The sequence below is a fragment of the Orycteropus afer genome, unplaced genomic scaffold (genome assembly GCF_000298275.1).
Source record: "Orycteropus afer afer isolate SDZICR_OR568_19922 unplaced genomic scaffold, OryAfe1.0 scaffold00008, whole genome shotgun sequence".
In the NCBI taxonomy this organism is placed as follows: Eukaryota; Metazoa; Chordata; class Mammalia; order Tubulidentata; family Orycteropodidae; genus Orycteropus; species Orycteropus afer.
The window spans coordinates 7682325-7709316 of NW_006921595.1; the positions used below are offsets into that span (position 1 = coordinate 7682325).

The following is a 26992-nucleotide window of genomic DNA, read 5'->3' on the forward strand; positions in this document are numbered from 1 at the left end:
GCGGAGATCCGGAGAACAGTGTGACAGATGTGACTGCCAAGCTCCCCCTTATATGTTACCCCCGCTCCAAATTGTCCCTCCGGACAAGTTAAAGCCCCAAGGGCCAAAGTTTCACTTCCCTAAAAAGGCCTGTGAATTAAGAGCCTTGTCAGGGGAATGGGGCTAACTGGGTCCCTGAATCTGGCTCTGGCCTCTGGCTGGGGATGAAGGAATCTTTTGCACCAAGGCTGCCCAGTCGTTTCCCACTGCCGACAGGAGTTGCAGGGAAGGTGATCCAGGTGAGCATGCTAGAGGCAGAGACCCTAACTGGATCAATCAACTGGGGAAGGAGAGCGTCCGGGGCTGAGGGTCCAAGGTCCCGTCCTCGTGTATATTTGGGAGAAACTCCTTGTGCAATGTGGAAAGTAGAGGTGGCCTGAGCCAGCTCCTCGTCCGCTCTGGATTCCCGACACTCTGAGGTGAGGGTCCTGGTGCCTTTGGAACCAGGTGGGCCACATTGAGAGCCAGAATCCAGAGGTGGGACCAGCTCCAGGTCCGTGACTGAAAGGGAGGAGGTTGACGCCCCGACAGGGCCCCTTCAATGGTCACAGCGCGCTGGTGGCTAGTGGTCTCTTCTGCTACAAGAATGAGGGGCACTCAAGGCAGACAGGGCGCACACCATAAACACGCCACTTGTTAACTATGCGGGGCCCAAGGACGCTTCAAACAGACCCCTGCTTGGGGGCTCACGTCCTGGTAGGGGCGGGGCGTACTCAGGGGCCCGGCCTCCCACCATCCATGTTGGGGCAGCCCCACAGCTCCCGGCTTTGGGGCCCGAAGTGTCAGGCGTGCATCTCCCAGCCCATCAATACAGATTACATATTTATATCAATCGCGGGCTCGGAGGGCGCCCTCAGAGAGCGGCCCCGCGCCTACGAAACCAAACTGGGAGTGGTCGCGCGGCAACTCTGGCTCGGGATTGGCTGTGGGCGCCCGCCGCGGTGCGGGGGGATTGCTAATCGTATTCAGCATGTTTTGCACAAGAAATGTCAGCCAGAAAGGGCTATCTGCTCCCTTCGCCAAATTATCCCACAACAATGTCATGCTCGGAGAGCCCAGCCGCGAACTCTTTTTTGGTCGACTCGCTCATCAGCTCGGGCAGAGGCGAAGCGGGCGGCGGTGGCGGCGGCGCAGGGGGCGGCGGCGGTGGCTACTATGCCCACGGCGGGGTCTACCTGCCGCCGGCCGCCGACCTGCCCTACGGGCTGCAGAGCTGCGGACTCTTCCCCGCGCTGGGCGGCAAGCGCAATGAGGCGGCGTCGCCCAGTGGCGGCGGCGGTGGTAGCAGCGGGGGCCTAGGGCCTGGGGCTCACAGCTACGCGCCCGCGCCCATAGACCTGTGGCTGGACGCTCCGCGGTCGTGCCGGATGGAGCTGCCCGAGGGCCCGCCGCCGCAACAGCCCCAGCAGCAGCCACCGCCCCCGCCACAGCCACCTCAGCCCCAGCCGCAGGCCACCTCGTGCTCCTTCGCGCAGAACATCAAAGAGGAGAGCTCTTACTGCCTCTACGACTCCGCGGACAAATGCCCCAAAAGCTCAGCCGCCGCTGCCGAGCTTGCCACCTTCCCGCGGGGCCCACCGCCCGACGGCTGCGCCCTCGGTTCCTCCAGTGGGGTGCCAGTGCCGGGCTACTTCCGCCTCTCGCAGGCCTATGGCACCACCAAGGGCTACGGCGGCAGCGGCGGCGGCGGCGCACAGCAGCTCGGGGCCGGCCCGTTCCCCGCGCAGCCCCCGGGGCGCGGCTTCGATCCACCTCCCGCACTAGCCTCTGGCTCGGCGGACGTGGCCCGGAAGGAGCGAGCCCTCGAGTCGCCGCCGCCCCCTACGCTGGCTTGTGGCGGCAGTGGCGGCGGGGGCTCCCAGGGCGAAGAGGAGGCGCACGCGTCGTCCTCGGCCGCCGAGGAGCTCTCCCCGGCCCCTTCCGAGAGCAGCAAAGCCTCGCCCGAGAAGGACTCCTTGGGTAAGCAGGGCGCGCCGCCGGAGGGCCGCAGTTAGGCGGGCAGACAGATAGGCAGATCCAGGAAAGCGAGGGAGCAGAGAGCCAGGAGCCCGCGCAGCAGCCGGTCGGCCTTGGCCCGAGCTGCAGGCAGGCTGACCTTGTGAACTTGCTTTTTAATATTTGGGCGTGGGGACGCAGTAAAAATTCATGTCGGGCTTAGTGCCCCACACCAAGAAGTTCTCCGTGCTGGCCTCAGTTCGTCCAGGCTGGGGGCGAGGACACACGCGAGCAGCCCCCTCTTGTGCATACCCTTCCCTGTGACCCGGGGCACCCCAAGCAGTGGTCCCGTCCCAGCCTGCGCGGCGCGGCCCACGCGGGGGGAGGGGGAGGGAGGGAAAGTGGCTCGCCCGCAGATAGCGCGGATGTTTGTAAGGCATCCAAAATAAGCAGCCGCCAGCGCCAATAAATAAGCCCATTAACCGGCGAAGTTCGAGTTTACGATCCCCCATGCTTTTTTCAAAGTTGCTGGAGGGGCGGGAATCCTCGTTGCGGGGAGAAGAAAAGGCAAATCGGGCCCTGACGCCGGGCCCGAGTGAGAGCCAGAGAGAGGGGCCATTTCTCTTCCCTTGGAACTTCAGGTCTCCCAGACTGTAATTCCCTGGCTCCTGGAGAGATGTGAGAGCGGGTCCTTGATCCCAAATCTGGTTTTGGTGCCTTCCCCCTTGGCCCAACTACGTCCTTCTCCCCGTCCTCTCCTGGCCTTGGACAGCCAGGAGGCTAGAGTGAGACCCAGCCACGCTGCCCGCTCCTGGTCCAAGTAAGGACCCTGCGTCCCCAGCCCTAGGGCTGCAGGAAATGCTTGTCTGCCTGCTGTGGGGTGAGAAGCAAAGGAAGGCGTTAAGTTCAAGATATACAGCCTGCCCTCCGGGGTGTTCGTGCTGCAAGTGCCTGCAGCTTTGTGCTAAAACAGGTGTTTGGAAAAAAGTGCAGGAAAATGTAAATTGAGAGGGTGGGAGTAGGCTGGAGGTCCACTTGATTTGCACATGCCTTTTGGAGGAATTGCTTGTTCCCTGCAAGCCAAGGGGAGCAGGAAGCTTCTCTCTGTGACTCAGGGCATCCCAGAGATATGAAAGAGATATCCCGAATTCTCTCCAGCGACCAGCCCACAGAGCCTCGACTTAAGCTTCCCCTCTCTATTCTCTTCAACTCCAGGCAATTCCAAAGGCGAAAATGCAGCCAACTGGCTCACGGCAAAGAGCGGCAGGAAGAAGCGCTGCCCTTATACGAAGCACCAGACGCTAGAGCTGGAGAAGGAGTTTCTGTTCAACATGTACCTTACTCGAGAGCGGCGCCTAGAGATCAGCCGCAGCGTCCACCTCACGGACAGACAAGTGAAAATCTGGTTTCAGAACCGTAGGATGAAACTGAAGAAAATGAACCGAGAAAACCGGATCCGGGAGCTCACAGCCAACTTTAACTTTTCCTGATGAAGCTCCAGGCGACGCCGTTTTTTTTTTTTTTTTTTTTTTTTCCGCTTCCAGGGTCCCCTCTGTCTTCGGCCTCTGCGCTAGGAACTCGCACCTGTGCCGGGGAGCCCCATTCTTCCCTCCCACACTCGCCATCTCGCCTGCGTTACATCTGTGCAGGGCTGGTTTGTTCTGACTTTTTGTTTCTTTGTCTGTTTGCTTGGTGCTGGTTTATTTGTTGTTTTCTGGGGAAAAAGCCATATCGCGCTAAAATTCTGTAGCTAGGTCTTGTCCTAAATGTCAAGTGCTGGCTGGGCTGGGTTTGCTGCCTTGGGGTCCCACAGCTCCAAATGGCCCCTGTGCTTCTGGCCAAGCTGGTTTCCTGGTCAGCCACGGGGGGCAAAACTAGCCGGAAGGCCGAGGTCCCACTGTCGGCGCTGAGGTGTCTGGCCTGAGGTCAATGGTGCAGGAGCCACCACGGGCTGGCCAGCGGCGAGGGCTGGGTTGTATTTAATCAGGGGATGCAGGCCCCTGGTTTCTTTTTTTCTTTCTTCTTTTCTTCCTTGGCAAAGAGAAGGGCTTATAGGCATGGTCATGCAGGTTGGCAAAAGGGTTTGACTTTGGCTGATTGGAAAAGCAAGAAAGAAAGATGAATTTTTCCTTCCTCTGTAAGATATCCTAGCTTTACAAAAAACAAACACGAAAGACCAGGAGAAGCAAATGCCCAGTTTCTGCCAGGTTTTGCATTGCTGAATTAAATTACTTCTGAATTTCCATATCTTTCAGGATGTAGATAAATAATGTAGTTTTCTTTATACACATGGAGTAGTATTTTCATTTTCTTTTCTTTTCCTTTTTGTCATGAAATAATCGTTACCACTGGTAACAATGACAAGCACACCACAATTCTCCCTATCTTGTGGAGGTTTTTTTTTTTTTTTTTTTTTTTTTAATTCACTTTTAAAACTTTCTGATATTCACAGAAGCCAAGGAGGGCTGGGGCAAGCGGAAACGACCAGAGAAAGGGAGACATTGTTTAAATTTCTTTATACTGTGAAGTTACATGCATAAAAGGGTCAAACCTGTAGGTGCAGAGAAAGAAAAATTATAAATACAAATCTGTATAAATGTCTATTATTATGAAAAATTACCAATCTTGTTTTAAGCAAATGCATTCTATCGTTATTATAAATGTTAGTTCTAGCTCTATTCTAATCTTAAATCAGAATAAATTAATATTGTAATGCTGCTGTGAGTGGGGGAAAAAAAGACGATGTTTATGTTCTTATAGAAGAATAAAAGCTGTGGAATGAAGCTTTTTAATTTTACCTCTTTTTTGACTTCTTATCTTCACCTTCCACTTTATCCCGTCCACCACTTTTACAACAGGAGGACCAGCCTGCGCCCCCTGCAATTACTTTAGGCATCTATTTAAATATTACCTAGACGGTCGTAATTTGTCTGGGCCCTATCGCCCTGGTGCCGTAAGGTTTGTCGGCTTTTGTTCAGTTTTATGACTTGCTAGTATATCTGGGTTGTGGCTGTCTTGGACCAGTGATTTCAGTTGAGAGAAGAGCTGCATAGACAGAGGGAGCCAAACAGGATTTCTTTCGGGAGCCTGGAGGAGGCTTGCAGAGGCCGGTTATTTTTGCGGGTCCCCGGCTCCCAGATGACCCCCCCCCTCCCAGCCTAGGGATCCAGGGAGCAGGCCGGGCCCACAGAGCGTCACTAGCTAGAGTCCGCCGCGTGGAGAAGGTGGACCCCGGCCCGACCACTGGGGCTGCCCCCTCCCCCAGCTCGGTCTCCCCCACCTGGTGGCTCTCCGCGGGGCCACGCGTTTCCTGTTCGCCTGAGGGCCCCCCCCCACGACGGCTGTGGGGGGAGGGAGCGCGGGAGCGCGCGCCCCAGTGGGCGAGCTGGCGGAGAGGGGGAGAGCGGGCAGCGGAGAGCGAGCGCGGGAGGCCGTGGCCAGACAGGGAACCCGGCTCGGTGCCGTCCCTGGCGCTTTCGAGTCGCCCACGTCTGCCGCCTCTCGGCGCCAGCACGCTGAGCTGCCAGATTTGGGAAACCAATGCGCCTACTGCCCGTTCCCTGCTCTGTCCTCGCCTTCCTTTTTCCTCTCTTCCCGTGGTCTTTCCGCTCTCCCTCTCCCAGGCTTACCCTCTCAGGCTTACCCTCTCTCGGGGCCAATGGTTTCTCCCTCCTGGATGCATTTGTGGCAGCCCGGCACGGGCGGTGGCTGCAGCGGTGCAGGTTGACGAGGGGCCCGGTCGGGCGCGATCGCTGGGTTTCTCGTCTTGCTGGCGGCGGCGGTGGCGGCGGTGGCGGCGGCGGCGGCGGCGGGCGAGGCAGCCCTGCACGGGCAGCACCAGAACTGGTCGGTGATTTAGGTAGTTTCCTGTTGTTGGGATCCACCTTTCTCTCGACAGCACGACACTGCCTTCATTACTTCAGTTGAAATCGTCTCCAGGTATCTCTGCGCGCGGGGGCAGGGCCTGGCCGGGCATCCTGGCCCCGACAGTGCTAGGGCTTCAGTGGCAAGCTCGGCTTTCCCCTCGAAGGAGCCTTGAGACTGCCTCCTTTTCAGCGCTGTGCCAGCAGGCCGGCCTCCTCCACCCCACCTCCACTAGCCCGGAGCAGGTATGGTCGGTCAGGTTAGCTGCTCCTTCCCGGACGCCGTGGGCGTGGTAGGAATTCTGGGCCCCCGGCCATTCAAGGTCAGGGGCGCACGCTTCTATCCTGGGCCTCCCCCGCTCCGAGCTTGGGCTAATGCCTGGAACCCCCGTCATTTCCCTGAGAGGCTAAGACCCTGCTTGCCTGCGCGCTCAGGCAAGATCCCTTTGCTAATGGAGACCCAGGCTCCCACCAGGAGACGCCGGGAACACAGGGCCGAGATCCTGGCCTTGTCACTGACCCTCCTCTCTGTAACAGTATCCTCTGCTCTCTGAATCTTTTCTGCTTTCTTTCTCTCCCTCCCTCCTTCCCACACCTTCTTTCCTTTCTCTTTTGTCCCCTCCTTTCCCTTTTCTTCGCATCTTCCTCTTTCCTTGTTTCTCTTTCATCTTCTTCATCTTCATCTTCTCTCTCTCTTCCATTCTCTGTCTCAGACTCCTCTTCACCTCCCCACACCAGTCTTGTGGAGGAGCCAGGGCTGGCTTGCCAGAGCCCGAGGGAGCTTGTCTCATCTTTCTCTGCGTGCTCAAGTTGTGGATGGGGTCCGCTGAGGAAGAGTTCTCTTGGGGCGGCTATGCAGGGCCCATGGGCCTGGGCCTGGAGTGCTGCGGAGCAGACAAGGCCTCGGTTATGATCACGACCGGGTGGCGGCGGCCTTGCGTTCTCCGCGATCGGCAACGCCGACCTGGAAGACCCGATTGGGTGGCGCCCACGCTCTGAGGAGCCTTTGTGTGCCCATGCCGAGAAAAGGGAGGCCTGCTCCAGCCTCACTGGGGACTCTGGCTGGACAGGGACTGAGGTCCAGCCATGCTCGCTGGAACCTCATCCTCTTCGGCTTGGAGCTAGACCCAGGTTCCTCACAGGCTCTCTAGGCCTGTCAGGCAGAGCTGGGGCTTTGACAGAAATGAAGGAGCCCTGCTACAGCAAAGGCTTGGCTGCTTGCTTCTATCAGGTTCAAAATATGTGTTAGATAAGGCACCCTTGTGTAGCCAGGTGCTGCAGCCAGGAGATAGGGGGACTCTTCCAAGCTCCAGTCGGTTTATAACAGGGAAAAGAAGTCTCGAATTCCAGGGCCATTGGGATACAAAGTTAAATCCTTGTTCCAAGTTGTAGTCTATAGCCGGATGAGCCATTCCCGCTATCAGAAACTAAAAACAACCATCTTTTCCCCTTCCCCCTGCCCCACACATACATACATGCCTTCAGACTCCTCTCCTCCAAGCTGTGCTTCCCTTCCCAGCTCAGGCTGGGGCCCAGGGACTGTTGTCATTGCGCAGCCCACGTCCTGTTATCTGAAAGGCTCACACCCTGCTCCCTTTGACTCTCCTCTGCCGTTTGCCAGCCCTGGCTGGGTATTGGGTTGATTTCGAAGGCCAAGGTTTTAGAAGAACTCTCAGGCAGGAAGGGGCGGCTTGTAATTACACCCACTTACTATTTCTTCATGCACACGCAATCATTTTCGCCTCCAAAATAAAAGCAGACACAAAAGCCTGAAGATATCTGTCCCAAACGTCTGGGCTGAGGAGCAACAATATTTAGCTTTGTGTTTTCTCTGCTTACCCCCCCCCCTTTCTGGGCACAAGGAATGGCTGCTTAACACTCAACGCCTGCTAATTATTTAGTAACCATACTATTTTAGGGCTAAAGCCATTTGAAGGAGCAGCCTTTTTTAATTTATATATATATATATATACATATTTATACACACACACATATATATATATATATATATATATACACACACACACACATATATATATATATATATATATATACACACATACATACACACACACATACATACATACACACATACTAACAATTAGTGTCCTTTCTGGGTACAAAAAGTGGAAAAGGCAGCCAGGCGCGGGAGTCTGTTCGCAGACAGTTACAATTTGGAGTGAGGGTTTCCTCCACGTTCAATTTTTCTTAATAGGAATCTCAGAGGCCCGGCGACTGCCACTATTTGGGACCTTTTGGACTGTGGAAGGGGTGGGGATGACGCGGAGGAATTTCCTGGGAAATGAAAATATTCGGGGGGAGGGGGCTGAGGCAGCCTGGACTGGCCACGTCGGAGTTCATTGTGTCCGCCACTTCCCTGTTCCGGGCCTGGGCCGAGGGAAGGGGTACCAAGTCTGTCTCCGCGCAGCCTCACCGCCTTGCTCCAGGGAAGAGCTTGGCAGCTGGGCGTCCCCACTGGGATAGGGAGGTGTCTGTGTGTTCTGTGTGTGTTGGGTGATTACCGGAGCTGTTGGAGAGAATGAAGGCAAAGAAGGAGCTGGAAGCGTGCCCTCGCTGCCGGCCCTCGCAGTGAGGGAAGTGGGCTAATGAGAAACACACCCTGGCAGGCACAGTATTCACACGTGAATTTAATTACTCCAATTCTAGGCTTGCTGCTTTCTGTTTGGAATTGGGGTGTGTTTGTCCCTTCCAACTAACAGAGAGGTTGTGGCCTTTTACTTCACCCCAAAAGGCTCTTAAGGGGTGAGAAATACCCTTCCCAAAGTGGCTCGGCCACGGGATGCGATTAAAGCCATGCCCGTGCCCCACCCGTTTTAATTTCTAGCCCTGGCCTTGAGCGGCAGCCCTTAGCTTTGGGCCTTGAAACTTTCCCAGTCCGGCGGATAACCAAGGTGGAGGCGGGGGCTAGGAAGGAAGAGTTATTCTGGGACGGGGGGGGGGGCGGCCCCTGCCGGCCTCCTAGTCCCTAGGGCCGTGGGATCTCTTAGGTTGGGCTGCCTGGCAGCAAACCGAACTCGCCTTCCATCGATGCCGCCGTGCGCTTCTCCCAGCTTGCAGGGCTCAATCTTTGAGGCCTCGAGGCCGGAGCACAGGGTCTGGTCGCCAGCCACAGCCACGCGGAGCTCTTGATTCCGGGCTGACCAGGGGCAAGGCTCTCTGGATGCCCATGTGCGCGGGGTCGGGGCCCCAGGCCAGTTGAGCGCGCGGCACAACCAGGCCCTCAAACCCGTCGCCCTGGCGGAGCAGCAGCTCCCGCCGGGCTTGCTCCTTGGAGGGGGCCTTCGCTGGAGACGCAGCCGCGAATTTGGGGGCTTTTCGGACGCCTTGCGCTCCAGACGGGCAGGTTTCTGGGCGGCACCAGGCGGTGTCCTCTTCGGAGGCCCGTCCCTGCCCGGCACATTTGGCCAGGGGAGGCGGCAGCTCTGTTTGGGACGGTGACTGCGTTGAATTTGACTTTTCGAGGCCGGTCGAAGGTAACCTCGCATCTCCTGGGGACCGCGGGAATTATTTACAGGGAGCTCACCAACCAAACACAACAGTCTAATTTAACCTTTCCAAGTCCTCGTAAATTTTTACAGCTAGGAGCCACAGCGAGGCAAACGAATCTGTTGGTCGTTCTCTACTTCCCACCAGTCTGCGTGGCTTCTGAAACAATAACTCCTTATGAAATATCATAAATATAGATTTAAATACAGTAGAGCGCGAATGCGATTTGGCTGCTTTTTTATAGCTTCAATTATTGTCTAATTTTATGTGAGGGGCTCCGCTGGCCGCACTCGCACGGGGGATCCGCGCCTTCCTGATGGCGTGATTAATTGTGATATAAAATAGTCCTCTTAAGAAGTGTGTGCGCGTCTGCGGCGCGTGGTGGGGTGTACAGAGGTAAGGCCAGATTTGATCTTTTAATCTTCGTTGGCCACAATTAAAACAAACCCGATCATAGAGCGGCGCGATTCCTTTGCATAAAAACATATGGCTTTTGCTATAAAAATTATGACTGCAAAACACCGGGCCATTAATAGCGTGCGGAGTGATTTACGCGTTATTGTTCTGCTCGGCGGGCACGTGACGCGCGCGACCAATGGGGGCGCGGGCGCCGGCAACTTATTAGGTGACTGTACTTCCCCCCCCCCCTGGTGCCACCAAGTTGTTACATGAAATCTGCAGTTTCATAATTTCCACGGGTCGGGCCAGGCCGGCCAGGCGCGGGGCACGGCGATGGCCACCACCGGGGCCCTGGGCAACTACTACGTGGACTCGTTCTTGCTGGGCGCCGACGCCGCCGACGAGCTGGGCACGGGCCGCTACGCGCCGGGGGCCCTGGGCCAGCCCCCTCGGCAGGCGGCGGCGCTGGCGGAGCACCCCGACTTCAGCCCGTGCAGCTTCCAGTCCAAGGCGGCGGTGTTCGGCGCCTCGTGGAACCCGGTGCACGCGGCGGGCGCCAACGCAGTGCCCGCCGCGGTGTATCACCACCACCACCACCCCTACGTCCACCCCCAGGCGCCCGTGGCTGCGGCGGCGCCGGACGGCAGGTACATGCGTTCCTGGCTGGAGCCCACGCCCGGTGCGCTCTCCTTCGCGGGCTTGCCCTCCAGCCGGCCTTATGGCATTAAACCTGAACCGCTGTCGGCCAGAAGGGGTGACTGTCCCACGCTTGACACTCACACTTTGTCCCTGACTGACTATGCTTGTGGTTCTCCTCCAGTTGATAGAGAAAAACAGCCCAGCGAAGGCGCCTTCTCCGAAAACAATGCTGAGAATGAGAGCGGCGGAGACAAGCCCCCCATCGATCCCAGTAAGTGCCACCTCTCTCCAGACCGGCCGCCGCCTCCACGCCGGCCACCCAGATCTGCCGGCCTGCCAGCTTTCACTCGAACCTGCCTTCGCCTGCGCTGGGAGCCTTCTGAGTGGGGCTTGGGAGCCAGAAGTTGTTGTTTGGGAAGCCTCGGATGAGACCCCCAAGTCTGGAGAGCAGTGACGAGCGGGCCCGAGGGGCTGGGGGGAGGGGAAGCTGCTGCCGCCGCCGCCGCCGCGAGAGGGGGCGGGGCAGGGCGCCGCCTGCGGAACCAGGACCCGCCGCCCCTCTCCTTCGCTGCCCGGGCCCGAGACAGGAATACTTTGGGCCGTTCTTCGAAAGCAGCGTGACGGAGAGAGTCTTCGGGGCGGCTAGATTGTTCCGGAGCGGCGGCAGCGACGGCAGCCGGGGCAGCCTGGCCGGGACGCTGGGGGAGACGGCTGATTCCCTCCACTCCTTGCCATCAGTCGGTGGCGGCGTAAATCCTGCCTAAAATGAGGCTGCGGGCTACCCGGCCAGGAGGGTCCCCATCCCAGATTATGCAAATAAGTTGGAGATGTGATCAATGGCCTTGAGGCGCTCAGGGGCGCCCGTGCCGGCCTCCTCGCCTCCCACAAGCTTCCAGGGAGGTCAAATAAGGAGTAGAAGGGAAGATGAGGACAGGAAGACAGAGAGAAATTGAAAGAAAGAGAAAATGTATAAATCTTGATACACGTCCACGGAGCAGTGTGGTTGATTTCCCTCTAGGTAACAAGAAGGGGATCTGTGTCCAAATTTCTTTCTTTATACAACGCGAGGGGAGTGGAGGAAAGAGAGGAGGGGACAGGAGGACAGAGGGGACAAGAGAACAGAGGAGAGCCGCGGAGGGGAGGGGGAGCTGCGGTTTTACGGCGTACAATTGTAAGTGACCGTCCCGAGGTCTGTCTACCAGGGTTTCATTGTGTTCTAGGCTCGTCCGCCTTCCCTAACCTATTCAGCAGCTTCCTGCACTTTGGCCGAAGTCCCTAGGAGGCTCCCTGGCCCCCAGCCGAGGGCGCTTCTCCCCAGCCTAAGCCCGGTGTCTCTCTCCCCCGCAGATAACCCGGCGGCCAACTGGCTCCACGCGCGCTCCACGCGGAAGAAGCGCTGCCCCTATACCAAACACCAGACGCTGGAACTGGAGAAAGAGTTTCTGTTCAACATGTACCTCACCAGGGACCGCAGGTACGAGGTGGCCCGGCTGCTCAACCTCACCGAGAGGCAGGTCAAGATCTGGTTCCAGAACCGCAGGATGAAAATGAAGAAAATCAACAAGGACCGAGCAAAAGACGAATGATGTGATCGGGTTCATTTAGAAAAGAGAGCGAACTAGAGAGAGAGAGAGAGAGAATGGACTGATCTTCCCCTTCTCCCACCCCCGCCCCAGCCTCCACCACCCTGCACAAAGCGATTCCAAACCCCAGGCCTCATCTCCCCCTGGCAAACCCTGCTCAGGCAGTCTCCTTGGCCTGCTGCTTTCATGAAGGAGGTATTGTAAGCTTTCCATTTTCTATAAGAGAACAAAAAGGGGGCATTGGCGCTGATGGCTGTGTGTGCTAGCTTGTATATATTAAAAAAAAAAAAAATCTACCTGTTCCTGACTTAAAAGAAAAATAACTACCTTTTTATAATGCACAACTGTTGACAGCGGACTCTATAGTTTGTAGTCTGTGTAGTTAATTTAATTTGCCCTTTGTGTGGCAGAGCGATCCGCTGAGATACTTGAACACTGTATTTGATTGTGGTAATTATGTTTTGTGACTCAAACTTCTGTGCTGGGTGATGTACCCGTTGTGATTGTGGAAGCTAGAATTCAATTTGAACTCAGGTTGTTTATGAGAGGGGGAAAACAGTTGCATAGAGAGTAGCTCTGTAGTGGAATACGTCTTCTGTGTAACTAGGCTGTTAACTTTTGATTGTAAACTAGCTGTAAGGATTTCCTAGTGAAATAAAAATGGTTAAAATAAATAAAAGGTTCTCCAGAAGACATAGATTCATGGTTCTCTCCACTTCTGAAATGCAAGCATTTTGGTCTCTACACATTCTATTGTCCTGTCTTACCTTACATGTTGTACATATAATCTATGTATTAAAGAAAAAGTACACAATCAGATAAGTTTGGATATTATTTTTACACCAGGTGAACAGTGAGGAGATTCGGAGCTATACGTATGTGCAGGTTACTACCTATGGTTTACATTTAATTTTAGCTGGGGAGAATGAATGCTTATTGTAATGCAGTTAATTTCACTGATAATAAATTATACACTATGAAACCGCCATCGGGCTACTGTAGATTTGTATCCTTGATGAATCTGGGAATTCCATCGGGCTGAACATACACTGTATATTTTGCAATAGTTACCTCAAGGCCTACTGACCAAATTATTGTGTTGAGATGATATTTAACTTTTTGCCAAATAAAATATATTGATTCTTTTCTATTTTTTGCGGGTCGGCTCTTTGCACCTTCTTCTGCAGGGCAGGGGTGCCTGGGTAGTCTCTGGGTGGGGACCAGGACAGGCTGGGGTGGGGGGGATAGAGCCCATTGTTGCCTCTGGCCGGCTTTCCGGAATCCGGACCTGCTGAAGGCAGCCCAGGCTGGCCTACGCGCTCCGGGTCAGGCCGGCTGCCGTGGCCGCGCGAGGAGCAGAGGAAGTCTGGGAATCCTCGCAGCGAGGCTAGGCTCCCAGATTTGTGTCCATATGGGGGACGGTAGGGAGGGCTCTCAGGAGCTGGGATGAGGGGACCCAGGCATCGCTGGTCAGTAGCGATGGAAACGCCATTCTTTAGTCTTGGTGCCCTAGGAAATTCTCCAACCCCGTCGCATGAGACTCCTGGGGCCTTGCCTGGCCTGGAGAGGGAAGGTGGGCGGCAGGACCAAGAGCTGAGGGTCTGCCTCGCGTAAGGCGGCTGGGAAGAGGCAAAAAGGAGCCCAGCCGCCCAGAAGCCTAACGTGGCCGCCCAGGCAGAAATTAAGGGGCGCGTAGTAGACCACAACCCTGCGTGGGCCCCCGCACCCCCCGCGTCCTTACAGCCTGGCGGGAGGGATTCTGGGCCCCGCACTGCGCACTACTCCCGAGCGACAAGGCCTGGCAGAAGCAGGGCCCAGGCAACGAGGAACCCCAAAGCGCCATAAAAGAAAATGAGGGCTGTTACCGTTTATGGGGTGTAAAGGGTTGTGGGGGGAACCGCCAAGACTGCGAGGCCCGAGCGTCTTCCAGATGTGTGGCAGGGATGGCCAGAGGATTCAACTTCGCCTCCCCCTTTTCTTCTGCCGCCCCCACCCCCCCCCGCAACTTCTGCAAAGTTGGCGGTGTTGGTGTTTGGACTCAATGCGTAAAAGGGGAACGGGGCACTGGGGAAGGGGCGTCCCTTCGCCCACTACCCCCACCACCCCGCCGCGGGGTTGGGACGCCCTCTGTTGTTGCAGACAGAGGAACTTCAAAGAATAGGCAGTAAGGGTGTGCCATAAAGGCCGGGTCTGCGAACTGTCTGGAATTCGGGCCTTAATGAGTTTACAGCTGTCCAGCCCCAATTAGGATTTTCCACCAAAGCCCTTTCATTTGTTTGCTCTGTCTGCTGCCGATAAAGCGGCTGCGGAAACTGCTCTCTTTTATGGGCACTGCCCCCTCCGCAGCGCAGATTCCGGAATCCACCGCCCCGCCTGCCCCGGACTAGGCCCCCGCCGCCCTTTGGGAGTCGGGCGCACAAACCAGCCACCGCGGCAACGGCGGCAGCGGCGGCCGAAGTTCAGGCCGGCCGGAGCGGCGGTGTCGCTGTGTGGCCAGCAGATGGCAGTGTGGCTCCACGCAAGAGGCGCTGACGCCGCCATCTCCAGCCTCAGAGAGCCTGGGACGTTCCTAAGATGTCGACTTGACGCGAGCCTTTCTGGAATAGGAGCCCAGATTCGAGTGAACAGCAGTCGTATATTTTTTGGGTGTTGTTCACTCCGGGCCAGAAGCCTCGCTGGCAAGCGGCAAGGAGCTCGCCTTCCTCTCATCGTCCGCTGCCCCAGTGTCCCCCGAAGACTCGGCGCTGTGGGGCTGTAGCTCATTGGCCTGGACGACTCCCGGGTCATCGTGCCCAGCCAGGGACAGGCCCTGGGGCAGCAGAGCACGCGGGAACCCCCACTGACTGGCAGAGGGACACAGGGACAAACGCCTTCAGCCCAGGGACATCCTGATGACTCCCGTCCCCAGCGAGGCCACCGGCCCACGGCGGCCACCGCGGCCAGGATGCCCGCGCCTCCGCACAGGGCCGGGGAGCAAGGACCCCGCGGGCGAGCCAGGACCCGGGACCCGGCCGGCTTGAATACGTGACAATAAAATTGGGCTATTGAAAATTGGGCGTAAAGACTTTGGTGACTGTCCGATGTAAGGGTGTGAGTCTGGCGGCCGAGTTGGCCAGGACGAGGACTCCCGGGGTCAGATCAGGAACTGCTTCATTTATTTTCAAATAAATGTGACTTTCAAATGAACACTTCCAATAATAACCTCTCTCGGGCTCCAGGATCCGAGCTCACGTCGTGGAAGCCGCCTGTACTTTCGGTCGCCATCTCATTGCTTCGGCGGTACGGGTACAGAGGCTTCACCGGCGTCTGCAGCTTGAGGGTCCATGAGGGAGGGGACCCCAAGCCAGGCCTGGCCGCTCCCCGAGCCTGGGCGGAAAGACACTCTGAGCCTCCCGGAGGCGGCCCCGAGCGCTGTCGCGGACCCGCCCAGGCGTGCGGAGAGGTTTCCCAGGGAAGACGCAAAAAGCAAACACAGATCCTTTTGACGCACCTCGGAGTCCTCTGAACACAACGCGCGGTGCATTTATTTGGGTCGTAATAGTCTCCAGCAAGCGCACAAAATGTTTATGACCCACATCTCCACTCTGTACACGCCATAAAACTGGGGACTGGATTTTGGCTGACATCTCTCTTACTGTGTGTGTTTTGTCTCCTTTTTTCTCTCTGTATCCACACAGTATTTTGTCTGTAGGTATCACAGACACACGTCTTCATTTTATTTTTATTTGGTTCACAAGGTTGCATAACATCTGAGTGTAAGAAGGGTTTTATAGCTTACCGGAAAGCCACCCGTGGTGCTGTATCCAAGCCGCAGATTTTAGAAAGCTCGATTTATGTAACTCCAAATAAGTTGGCAAAGGAGCAGATCGGTGGCGACCGCTTCTCTCCACCGATCGCGGAAGCTCCAGGTAGGCGCAGGCCGCCCAGAGTGTCGGAGGCCTCGGGACCGCGCGGCGGGCCTCCTTTGCCCTTGGCCGGCCGGAGGTTGCTTGGCGGCTCTCTCGGCCTCAGGCCGCCAGGGAGAGGCTTCCCCGTGGCCGGCCTTTGCCCAGACAAGACCTCGCGGCGGTCGGTGCTCGTTTGCACGCGTCAGGATGGGCTTGTCACCGCGCCCCGACCAGGGCCCGATCCTTGGGTGGAGAAGAGACGCATAGCCCGCGCGAGGGGCCTGGGTGGACATGTTCGGAGACTCGAATCGCGAACCGCAGGGCTCCTCAGCAGGCGCCACTCGCTTTGGAGACCTGGGTTTACATTCTTCGCTCGATTTAAATATTGAGAACTATTTGTGTAGCTAGAAGCAGGGGAAACACACTCTCCAAATAGGTAGGAACCCAGCTGCCAGAGAGCAGCGAACAGTGTCTTTATTTAAAGCAAGTCGGCTGATTGGAAACTCGCCTACCTGTGCATGAGCCGGGCCAAGTGTTAACGAACATTTTTGTGAATATCATCACACATAAGCTAGTGCACTTGTGTCTTTTCAGCTAAAGAAATACAGAACCAATAGTTCCAGGACATGCGAATAAAGAGGCTTTATTGAAAGGCTGATTTAGTCTTGCCTTTTCGTTTTAATACCCGGCCACGGGCAGCAGGAGGGAAGAATGCCAAAAACGAAAAGGAGGTTTCAGTGCCCGGGGAACTCGGCCCAGGTGGCTGACTTGGGCCCAGAGGAGCCGAGGCCTTGCGGGCCGGATCTGGATCCACCTTGGCCAGGTTGGAGAGGCCGCGCGCGGCCAGGGCCGCTTGGAAACGCTGCGAGCACCGTAAGGCGCGGGAGCCCAGCCCTGGGTCGGTGGGCATGTTCCTCTTTTTCGCCCCAGTTCCCCGAAATCGCTCCCCACTCAGGCTCCTGTTCGCCTCGCTCGGACACATTTTACCTTAAAGGCCACCGCTGCAGGCAGCTTGTCCGCCCGAGTCTAGACAGACGGCGGCGGCGGCGGGGCCATGGTCTTGCTCTTTGCGTCTTGCTCACTGTGTCACCCAAGGCACAATGTATTGGTCTAAAGACGCCTAATTCCACCTCTTTGATCTAGCTTTCTTCTTATTTCCTTGTCTCCCTTTAACTTACTTAGGTTTTTATTTCCTTCCAGAAAACAATGTTATTCGGAATATATTTTATTTTTCTTCTCGTCCTAGCCCCTCCACTTCCCATCCGAGAAAACCGTCCTCCTGAACTGCCAGAAGGGGACATCCCAGATATTGCCCCCCCCCTCCAGGATCCGCATACCCTGGGGGATGCCGCCAGGCGCCCACCTGTCCTGACCAACCGCTCCTTCCCACCTACCCCCAGGGCGTCCACTCCATAGGAGCTGGGACTCCTGAGCTTCCCAGTCTAAACACTCCGCAGCCTTTTGTGCCCCAAGGACCTCCTGAGAGGGTGCGGTGAATGGAGGGGCGGTGCAGCCAGGACCCTCAGAAAGTGATGGGAAGCGCTTTGTACACAAGGAACCAAACTCTATAATTTAAAGGAAAATTTCCGGGGCAATTCCATTGTGAGCTAGGGTTTATGGTGTGCTATCGAGCTGGGCAGTAAAAAGCGTCCTGACCCGGCGGCCGCGCTCCCAGCATGGCCTGGGCAGTTTATGATGCGTTTAGGGGAGGGATTCCCCCCGCCACCCTCCTTGGATCGGTGGGTGGCAGGAGCTGCAGTGGGCTCAACCTTGCAAGGGTCTGAGGCCTGGAAAGTTAAATGCCAGGCATTGGGGCCTGGTAGAGAGAGAGTGAGATTACTGTATGCCAGGAAGCTGGCCCTTGGGAAGGTGAAGTGTGACAGAGCTAGATGGCACTTTTGTTTTTGGTGTTTCCAAACTAAAAGAAGGTTCCACAATGGGCCAGTAGCCCTTGGGCCCCCTCTCTCCTTTCCAAATTGGGGTCTAAAAATTGCATTGCTCCGAGGCACCCTGGCCTCATGACGGAGCTGGCAGAGGCTCAGTGGTGGCTGGGTTGAAGGTTATAAAAAAATACTCAAAGCGCTGGAGGCTCCCCCAGAAAGGTTAGAGGATTGAGGTTTGAAGTTCTTTCAAGCTGGGGGAAGGGGACACGGCTCCCAGGGAGCCAGGGGGAAACAGAGGTTGCCAGGAGGACAAAGGAGTGTGCAGCCGCTTTTCCAGCTGCCGAGGCCAGCCAGGTGCCCAAGAGCCAATGCACAGAGCCTGCAGGGCCGCGGTGTCCAAGAGAAGGGAGGGGGACGCCACGTTAATAAATCTGTTGGCAAATGAGGCTCATTAATAGATAAATATTTCACTGCTTCCTTTAGGGCGGAAAACAGTGAGCCACCGATTAAGCAAAGGAAGCTGGAAGACGTTGACTTTATTCAAACCACATGGTTCCAGCTTGTGGTGGCGTTCACGAAGCGATGCTGCCTCTTCCTCGTCCAGATCCAAGTCAGAGTCCGGCCTGTTGCCCACTGGACCTGGTTGGGATGACACAGAGGCAAGGTGAATTTCCCCAGAGCCAAGACTTCCTCCCCAGGGCCATCCTGGGGCGGGCGGGGTGGTGTGGGGCGAAGAGACCCACCCTGGGACAGGGTCAGTGGGCAGGAAGAAAGCCAGCAAGAAGTGGCCGGCTTTTTCTGAGGTTCTATTCCCTCTAGGTCCCCAGACGCTGCGGAATGGGCAGAAGGGGGCTGAGCCGGCCGGCCTCACGCGGCGTCCGCAGGCCCCAGCGCTGGGCTTGGCAGCCGCTGGGCGCTCCCGCGGGGCCTTCGGGCCCTTTTCCCGCAGGAGGCTGCCTTGCTGGCCTGGCGCAGGCAGATTCGTTGGCCACATATTTGAGCCTCTTCCCCTTCCATTCTAGGCGGCCGCGGGCCCTGCGGAGCGAGACCACCTGTGAGGACGGCCGAGATTGGCGGAGGCGGTCATGTGGGCGGTCACGTGCTGCGGCGAGCTCCGTCCAAAAGAAAATGGGGTTTGGTGTAAATCTGGGGGTGTAATGTTATCATATATCACGCTACCTCGTAAAACCGACACTGAAAGCTGCCGGACAACAAATCACAGGTCAAAATTATGAGTTCCTCGTATTATGTGAACGCGCTTTTTAGCAAATATACGGCGGGGGCTTCTCTGTTCCAAAATGCCGAGCCGACTTCTTGCTCCTTTGCGCCCAACTCGCAGAGAAGCGGCTACGGGGCGGGCGCTGGCGCCTTCGCCTCGTCCGTTCCGGGCTTGTACAATGTCAACAGCCCCCTCTATCAGAGTCCCTTCGCGTCCGGCTATGGTCTGGGCGCCGACGCCTACGGCAACCTGCCCTGCGCTTCCTACGACCAAAACATCCCCGGGCTCTGCAGTGACCTCGCCAAAGGCGCCTGCGACAAGGCGGACGAGAGCGCGCTGCATGGCCCGGCCGAGGCCAATTTCCGCATCTACCCCTGGATGCGGTCTTCAGGTAGGCGCAGCCGCTAGGCGGCCGGGACAGGCGGGCGGGTGGCCCGGGAGCGGGGAGTGCGGGGCCCGGGATCGCGGAGCCTGGAGGTTGCCAGCCAGCTGCCCGGTGACTCCTGGAGGCGCTGCCTTTCTGGTTTTAATTAGAGCCGAGGCGCCATTGCGTGGAGAACCCATAGCATTGTATGTAAATGAGGCTCATAAAACTTTTTATGGCCCAATTAATGGGTTCGATCCTCGTAAATTTATTTAACTCCATTTGCCTTGGAATTTTAACATTAAGTTTGTTGCTGTTCTCTCTTTATTTTTCTTTCCTCCCTCCCATTCGTCCACTCTCTCCTTCCCTCCTCCTCCTCTTTTTCAGCCGGGCTTTTCTTTCTCAAAAGCTAGGAGAGCCAAGCCCTTCAGGGCCCCTCACAAGCCTCAGTGCCAGGGGCCATTTCCCGGCTGGGGCCGGGAGGAGTGGAGGACAGAGGGACGAAGCACCCTAGGAAGGTCCGGGGATGGGGGCGAGGGCTGCTGGGGAGGGAGGGCGTCTCAAGAGTGCGGGCCGCCCAGGGGTCGCCCACTTGCCTAGCTAGGCGGGGAGGCGACCAGTCTCGCCTTTGAATGGCAAAAGCGCAGTGTCTCCCACTTGCCCACACTCTATATTTACAATTTCCCTTTGTCAGCGGGAAGCAGGACATTGTGGAAGCGTAGCCGGCTGGAAAGGGTGGTTGTAAAGTTGGGAATCTGCGCTTTCTCTCCTTACAGAGCTGCCTGCTCGTATGGCATCGCAGTTGGGTCGGGCTAAAACACTCCCCCTATTCGCTCAGCTCTGTCCCCGGGCACGGGCGGAGGGAGACGCGCGTCTGGGTCAGGGGGGGAAGGTGCAGACTCTGGGACAGCAGGTTGGTTAATGGCCTGTTCTGTCCGTGCCTCTGTCGGCGTGTCTGTCCATGTGTCCGCGTGTCTGCTTGCAGGGCCCGACAGGAAGCGGGGCCGCCAGACCTACACGCGCTACCAGACCCTGGAGCTGGAGAAGGAGTTCCACTTCAACCGCTACCTGACGCGGCGCCGCCGCATCGAGATCGCCCACGCGCTCTGCCTGACAGAGCGCCAGATCAAGATCTGGTTCCAGAACCGCCGCATGAAGTGGAAGAAAGAGCATAAAGACGAGGGCCCCGCCGCTGCCGCAGCCCCCGAGGGCGCCGCGCCCACCGCCGTTGCCGCCGCTGCCGCCGCCAAGGCCGACGATGAGGACGAGGACGAGGAGGAGGATGACGAGGAGGAAGAATGAGGGGCCGGCCGAGGCGGGGTTCTGGCTGCATGGGACAGTCGGGAAAGCGTCTTTAAGAGACATTAGTTTTATTTACAAACGTGAAAGAAAAAAAAATGTTAAAAAAAAAATCAAAAACGAAACACCCAGCCCTGGAACACCCATCCCACCCATCCCATCACCTACTCCGGCTCCCAACTTTATAGACTGAGCGGCCACAGAGACTGTGTTCCCTTGGGGACCTTCTCTGACTCCAAGGACCCTTAATAGACACCCCTTTAATCTAGGCCTGCCGGCGGCCCTGCGCTGGCACAGCCAAAATACTACCTAGCACAGGCCTCGGCATGAGGCACCCCCAAACTACCTATGGGCCCAGCCCCAGCGGGCTTCCGCTCCCAGGAAGGCCTGACTGTGTCCCAACACTGGCAGACACTCAGTACCACCCCCCATATCCCCTAGGACCTGACTCAGTACTACCTACTCACCCCAAACTACCTATTTTGTGCTTACTGGCTGCCTGCTACCTAGTGCCCGGCCCCACCCCAGCCAGGCCCCTGCTGCTTCCTGCTGGCAGCCTTTGGGGTCCCTGAGGATGTGCTGGGATCCGGGGAACAGGGCATTGGCTTCTATTTAAATTGAAAAAATAATATATTTATTCCAAAGCATTCTAAGTGCTGCAACCTAGAGTCCTTCCTTGTTTTCCCTGGGCACCCCAAGTTCAGGCCTATTACCCCGCTTCTTGAAGGGAGCATTTCCGAGCTGGCTGTACACCTCTGGGTTAGCTTCCGTTTAGCAGGACTGCAGAGATGCTGCCCGCCAGCCACCCTGCCCCCTGCCCTGGCCCCTGTGTTCTACTGTCCAGCCATGTTGAATATGTACACCCTGACTTTTCCTACAGTAACAAATACTGTATATTTGAATAAGTTTTTTTTTTGTTTGATCATTTATATAGTCTTGGAGCTCATTTGTAAGGCAATGTCTTGACTCGGGAAGGATGTGTTAATGAGGTGACTTTGTAGCATGGTGTGTTGTCTTAACTCTGTAGCGAGTGGGGAGGCCAAATCCCTCCCAATGTCCTTCATCTCCTAGTTGTCCTGTGACCCCCTCAGCTCCAGCCTGAGGTTCAGGGAAGGCACACTTCCCATCTTACCCAGCTAACAGTGTTTTATGTATCAGAAAAATAAAGATGCTTGGTGACAAATAAACACGGACTGCTTGATCCAGGGGAACCTGGGGGAGAGGGGTGAGCATAGCTGAAGGATGAGCCCCGGGTGTGTCTGTGCACCCACAGGGGCAGTGGGGAAGGGAGAGTGCAGTGACTGTCCTTGGGTCCAAGTATTGAGTGATAATGTCCTTTTTGTGGATGTTTTTATGTAAGTATGTGTATAGGTATATGTGTACCTATATTTATGTGTACATATTTTGATGTGTTTGCACATATTTCTACATGAGTCCGTAATTGTATTTCTGTGTCCATAATTTAGTATGTGTCTGTGTGCCTATAACTGCATGTATTTCTGTATTCATAGCTAAGTGTTTCTGTGTATCTGTAATTGCATGTATTTCTGTGTCCATAATTGAGAGTGTGTTTCTGTGCCTATAGTAGTGTATTTCTCTGTCTATAATTAAGAGAATGTGTTTCCGTGTGTCCATAATTGTGTGTATTTCTGTGATCAAAAGTGTACGTATTTTTGTGTCCATAATTGAGTGTATATGTTGCCATGTGTCCATAATTGTATACATGCATCTCTCTGTCTGGAGATGTCTGGTTTTTGTATGTGTGCACAAACATCTTTCCCATTCCTTGAAAACGGAATCTCCGATGGATATATTATAGTCCATGAACCCACCTAAAAACCTCCATAAATTACCTGAGCCTATCTTAAGCCCACCCTATCCTCTAAGGCTATGTGAGGTGGGCTTGGAAAGGTGTACTACCCTGCTGTTCATTCTATATGCCCCCTGCGTCCTGAACCTGGCCCCAGCCTAAAAGGTGGGATTCGGGGTGGTTGCTGCAGCCCCCCACGCTGCATATGGCAAAGCAAGGGCGCCCCAGGGCCCGGCACTGCGGCAAGGGGTGCTGGGAGGGGCAGGGGCGCAGAGCACCGGCTGCGCAGCCTGGGCGGGGTGTCACGGTTTGGGGAAGGACCATGGGCTGGAGAAGGGAAGACAGTGGTGTGGGCAGCGCATAACAGCCTGAACTGGGCTGCCAAAGACCTGTAGTCCAGGATCCTTGACTGAGCAGGGCCCGCTTCTAATGGCGCTTTTAATAAATCCGGGCCCAACTAGGTCTGAAAAACCCGAGGCCCCAAGTCGGGGCGGCCTGCGTGGTAAGATGGCGCCGGTGGAAGAGCTGCCTCCTCTTAGTGATGGGGAAAGGGTCATAAATCCGTTGTTGTTTATGAAAATTTACAACTTTGCAATACAACTTTATGAGTTGTTCGGCCCTTCCATTGGCCGCTGTCGGTCATGTGGATGGGAACCGTGAACATGAACTTTTTTATAATTTCCCTTGCGAGAATAGAGCCGCATTCTTTTGCTCGGCTCCGTCCTGCCTGCTTCGCAGCTCTGCCTTCCAGCCGAGCTCCACTGCGCTTTGTCCAGGGATGGCGAGCGAGGGGAGGCTCCGTCTGGCCCAGCTCGGCCGCTCCAGCTGGAGGTGGGGCTCATTCAGCTCCCGTCGCCGAGGCCGCCGCTTTGCAAGTCGCAACCTGGCTAATATCCTGCGTCCTCTGGTACCAGGATGGAGGACTATTCATCTCTCGGGCTGCTCAAGCTACAGCTGTCAGAGGGGCAGGAGCTCCTGGGAGCCGCCATCTGAAGGTGAGACAGTGGGGAGGAGACAGCAGCAAAGGTAGTGCGATGAGAGCCTAAGGCGGCAGCGGTAGGACACGGCACCCCGGGCGGCTCTGGAGAGGGGCGCGCTCACGCTCAGCCACACTCACCCGCTCACAGACATCCCCCTCCCCCCGCTCACTATGGCAGTACATGCACGCCATAGTACATTCCCTCCGTGGCACAGAGCCCGGGCACAGGGCGGCAGCTCTGGGGTCCTCTCCTTCACTCCCCAGCAACCTCGAAGAACCCAAAGGGAAGTGGCCCTGCTTCCTCCGTCCCCCGCCAGCCTCTTGGGTTGGGGTTTTTATTTTTTCATTTAGTACCCAACTTGTTCGATTGAACTCTCCTACAGCTGGAGACAGTTCTTGACCTGGGAAGGTAGGAAGATGTGGGGGGTGAACTCATGACCTTTGCCTAGGACTAGCACAGAATCCTCTATTCCATGAGAGTTGGTTTCTGCAGAGAAAGAACCCCGGGGAGGGGGAAACTTACTAATTCAGCCAGAGTCCTCTGTTGATTGTTTTCTTCCCTGAGCGCAGTTTCTGATGAGAGGCGTCTGAAACGTAGGGAGTGGGAATAGATGCGTGGGTGGAATTCTGCGTGGGAGGAAAGGCTGGGGTTAATTGGCTGAATGTTGCTTGGCGGGAAGTTTCTATGCCGAGGACGCTGTGCGGTTAGTGCGGATGGCAGGGGCCATCAGCTAAGGTTGAAAAAAGGGCGCAAACCGGGTCTGGGCGATAGGGGGACCTCCACCCACCCATCCCAGCACGGCCGACTGGAGACAGCGCGCCCCACCACCCGCGAACCGGGAGAGGAGTGTGCCACAGCCCGGAGGCGCCGCGGGCGCTAACAGCGCAGCGCGGAGGCACCCGACAGTGGTTGGGTCTGGGTATGCGCGGTGCCAGATTTGCCCCGGGAGCTCGCGAGACAGCTTTAAGAAAGGAGCCCCGAGGTCTAAGCTGGTATGCTTATTTTGTCTGTTTTTCGTTTTTGGTCGCTGTTGTTTCCCCATCTTGAGATAATATCTTGGTGTACATTCGATAATTAAGAAGGAACTGTGGATGTTTGGGACGTTCGCCCGCACTCTGGGTGCGCTCCCGGTGCATAAAGCTGTGTATTTGCATAGCAGGGCCGCGGGCCGCCTGACTGCGGCTGCCGCGGGCGGATTATTTATTGCGACCATGCTGAGCGCTCGCTGCTGCCACGCTGTGGCCGTCGCTGGGACCGACGCCAGCCGCAGCCCAGCGTCGTGCAGCCTGCCGCGACTGCTGTGCCGGCCCCTCAGAATCCCCAGCAGGCGGGGGAAAGAGGGGCGAAGTGGAGGTGTAGGGGCTGTCTTCTCGGGCCTGGCTGGCCTGGAACCGTCCCCCGCTTTGTCCAACTCCGACAGGAGCTGGATGGAGGACTAGACTCGGTGCCCCCTCCCCCATAGAGACTGGTTGCACAGGCCGCCTGGCACGTCATGGCTGCTTCTGTCCAAACTGCGCGTCCCAAAGCGCCCTGGGGGTGCGCGCTGGCTCAAGGGACGCGCCTGTTTTGGGATTCTGTAATCGGAGAGACCACTTGTAGTCCTGAGGCCTGCGGGGCCTGGCTGGCGCTGAGGAGGACTGGCTATAGGAAGGAAAGCGTTCTTTGGCTCTAAGCGAGGGCCTGCGACGGGCAGAGGCCACACCTGTGTGCGACGGGCTCTGATCTGGGCTAGAGAGATCCAGGACGGAACAAGATGGTCTTGGAAGCCCTCCACACACACCTGCCAGGCCACGTTCCTGGGCAGCAGAGGTCGAGGTGCTCAGTGGTCAGCCCTGTGAAAGGGCAGGCTGTGAGGCGCTGTTCTCCATCCGCCCCCGCTTGGAAAGCAGCTGAAAGGTAAGTGGACTTTGCATGTGGCTTTGACAGAGATGAAACAGAGAGAGAGAGAGAGCCTCTTGGAGAGGCTCCCATGGGCGTCTGAGGCTCCTGTTCGTGCCTGAGTAGATCGTGGCATATATATATATATATCCATCCCATGAATAGCACCTAAAGCAAAGCTGGTTGGAGAAATAAATTGGTCTGTTGCCAGTATGATAACGTGATATGCATCAGCCTTGGCTAAACGCAGAGATTTCAATTTAATATATTTTTTTCCTTAGTGCCTACACAAACTAGAGATATAATATTTTTTATTTCTCTTAGCTGAGAAATCAAATTCTCTTATTGGCTGGGGCAATTATTAGATTGAGACTCTAGGTCAAAGCATAACAAATAATAATAAGAGCAATATTACTGTCACCAGCCCTAGTGCTGTGTAGGACAAGGAGGAATGAAAGAAAAATTAGAAACGTAAACATTTATCAACATTTCTAAAGGGTTATTATTTTCATCTTAAATAATAACTTGCTTGCAATCACTGTCATCAGATGGACTTGTTTAAGAAACAATAACTCAAACACGATTTGCTTCTAATATAGATTTAAAGAAATAAATCCCTTGTAATTTTTGACTCCTGAGTTTTCATTTTCACCTATCAGATCCTGTCCATGAAGAAATAGGAGGGAAATTTCCAATTCTAACCTCTCCTACAAGGCCCTCCTTTGTGTGCGGAAAGGAGAAACTTTCCCGGGCTGGATCGATTGGGGTGCAGCCCCCATCGTAGGCCGCGGGCAGGCCACTTATAGGGGTGCCCCCAGGGGGGGGCTCTGTGGAGGCCAACATTAGGCCAGCCCCCGGCCACTTTTCTCCCTTTGGGGAGAAGGAAGAGTAGGGGGAAAAAATCAGAAAGCAAGGAAGAGATGAAGGAAGTTATTGCCAGATTCCTAGGGGGCATTGCTCACCCCCATCCCCAGTCCTGAACTACATCAACCTACATTCGACAAGGTTTTACAGTCTTATAAACACCCTCCGGAAATTTAGCCAAATCATATAAATAGTTTTTCCTCAGCCACCACAGAATTGGGGATTTTAAAGCTAATTTAAGGAGTTTTACAAGCCCAACAAACACAGTCATAAAAATGCCACTGGAACGATATCACATTTTACAAAACAAGGTTGTTCCGTGTGCTGTAAAAGTCAACTATCTCGAAGGCACACCTCTCAAGCAAGCGCGAGCAGGCCAGAACGGGCTTTTCATGTCTTGTCTGGGGATGGCCAGGCCTGTGATGGCGGCGAAGGCAGTTCAGAGGATTTCTGGAGCCCGTGAGAGAACTGTTTGTGGTCCTGGAGCAACCGAAGGCGGCAGGCCAGAGAAGCAGCCTCAGGAAAGGCAGGAGGGAGAGGCGCCCAGGACAGCCCTGGCTGTCGGGTGCCCGGGATACCAAGCCCATCAATTATCCTTCTGCCTTGGGCCCTGCAGCTCTGCCCTCTCTCTGCTCTGGCTCCGCCAGGGGCCCTGCATTGCCTGCGCCTCTGGAATGAGGACAGAGAAGATTCCACATCTGGATTCTGATCTGTCTCAGCTCTGAGCGGTTCTAACAGCAGAAGGCTAGTGCTAGTGATCTGGGTGAGGGGAGCAGGTTCCATGGCAGGTTTCGGTGGAACTGGGTCTCATGGTGGCTCTTCTGTAAGTCTCTTTCTTCTTGT

At 55.9% G+C, this 26992-nt stretch overlaps 3 protein-coding genes across 3 annotated transcripts; all 3 read left to right on the forward strand.

Moving 5' to 3' along the window:
* Window positions 1-1025: 1025 nt before the first annotated feature.
* HOXA10 (homeobox A10) lies at window positions 1026-3464 on the forward strand. Its single transcript, XM_007945634.2, has 2 exons — window positions 1026-1998; window positions 3190-3464. The coding sequence occupies exons 1-2, from the start codon at window positions 1026-1028 to the stop codon at window positions 3462-3464; spliced, it is 1248 nt and encodes a 415-aa protein (XP_007943825.1).
* A 6612-nt stretch (window positions 3465-10076) lies between these two features.
* On the forward strand, window positions 10077-11968 carry HOXA9 (homeobox A9). Its single transcript, XM_007945646.2, has 2 exons — window positions 10077-10653; window positions 11730-11968. The coding sequence occupies exons 1-2, from the start codon at window positions 10077-10079 to the stop codon at window positions 11966-11968; spliced, it is 816 nt and encodes a 271-aa protein (XP_007943837.1).
* A 6998-nt stretch (window positions 11969-18966) lies between these two features.
* Window positions 18967-20620, forward strand: HOXA7 (homeobox A7). Its single transcript, XM_007945657.2, has 2 exons — window positions 18967-19345; window positions 20304-20620. Exons 1-2 carry the CDS (start codon window positions 18967-18969, stop codon window positions 20618-20620), a joined length of 696 nt encoding a protein of 231 aa, XP_007943848.1.
* Window positions 20621-26992: the final 6372 nt, after the last annotated feature.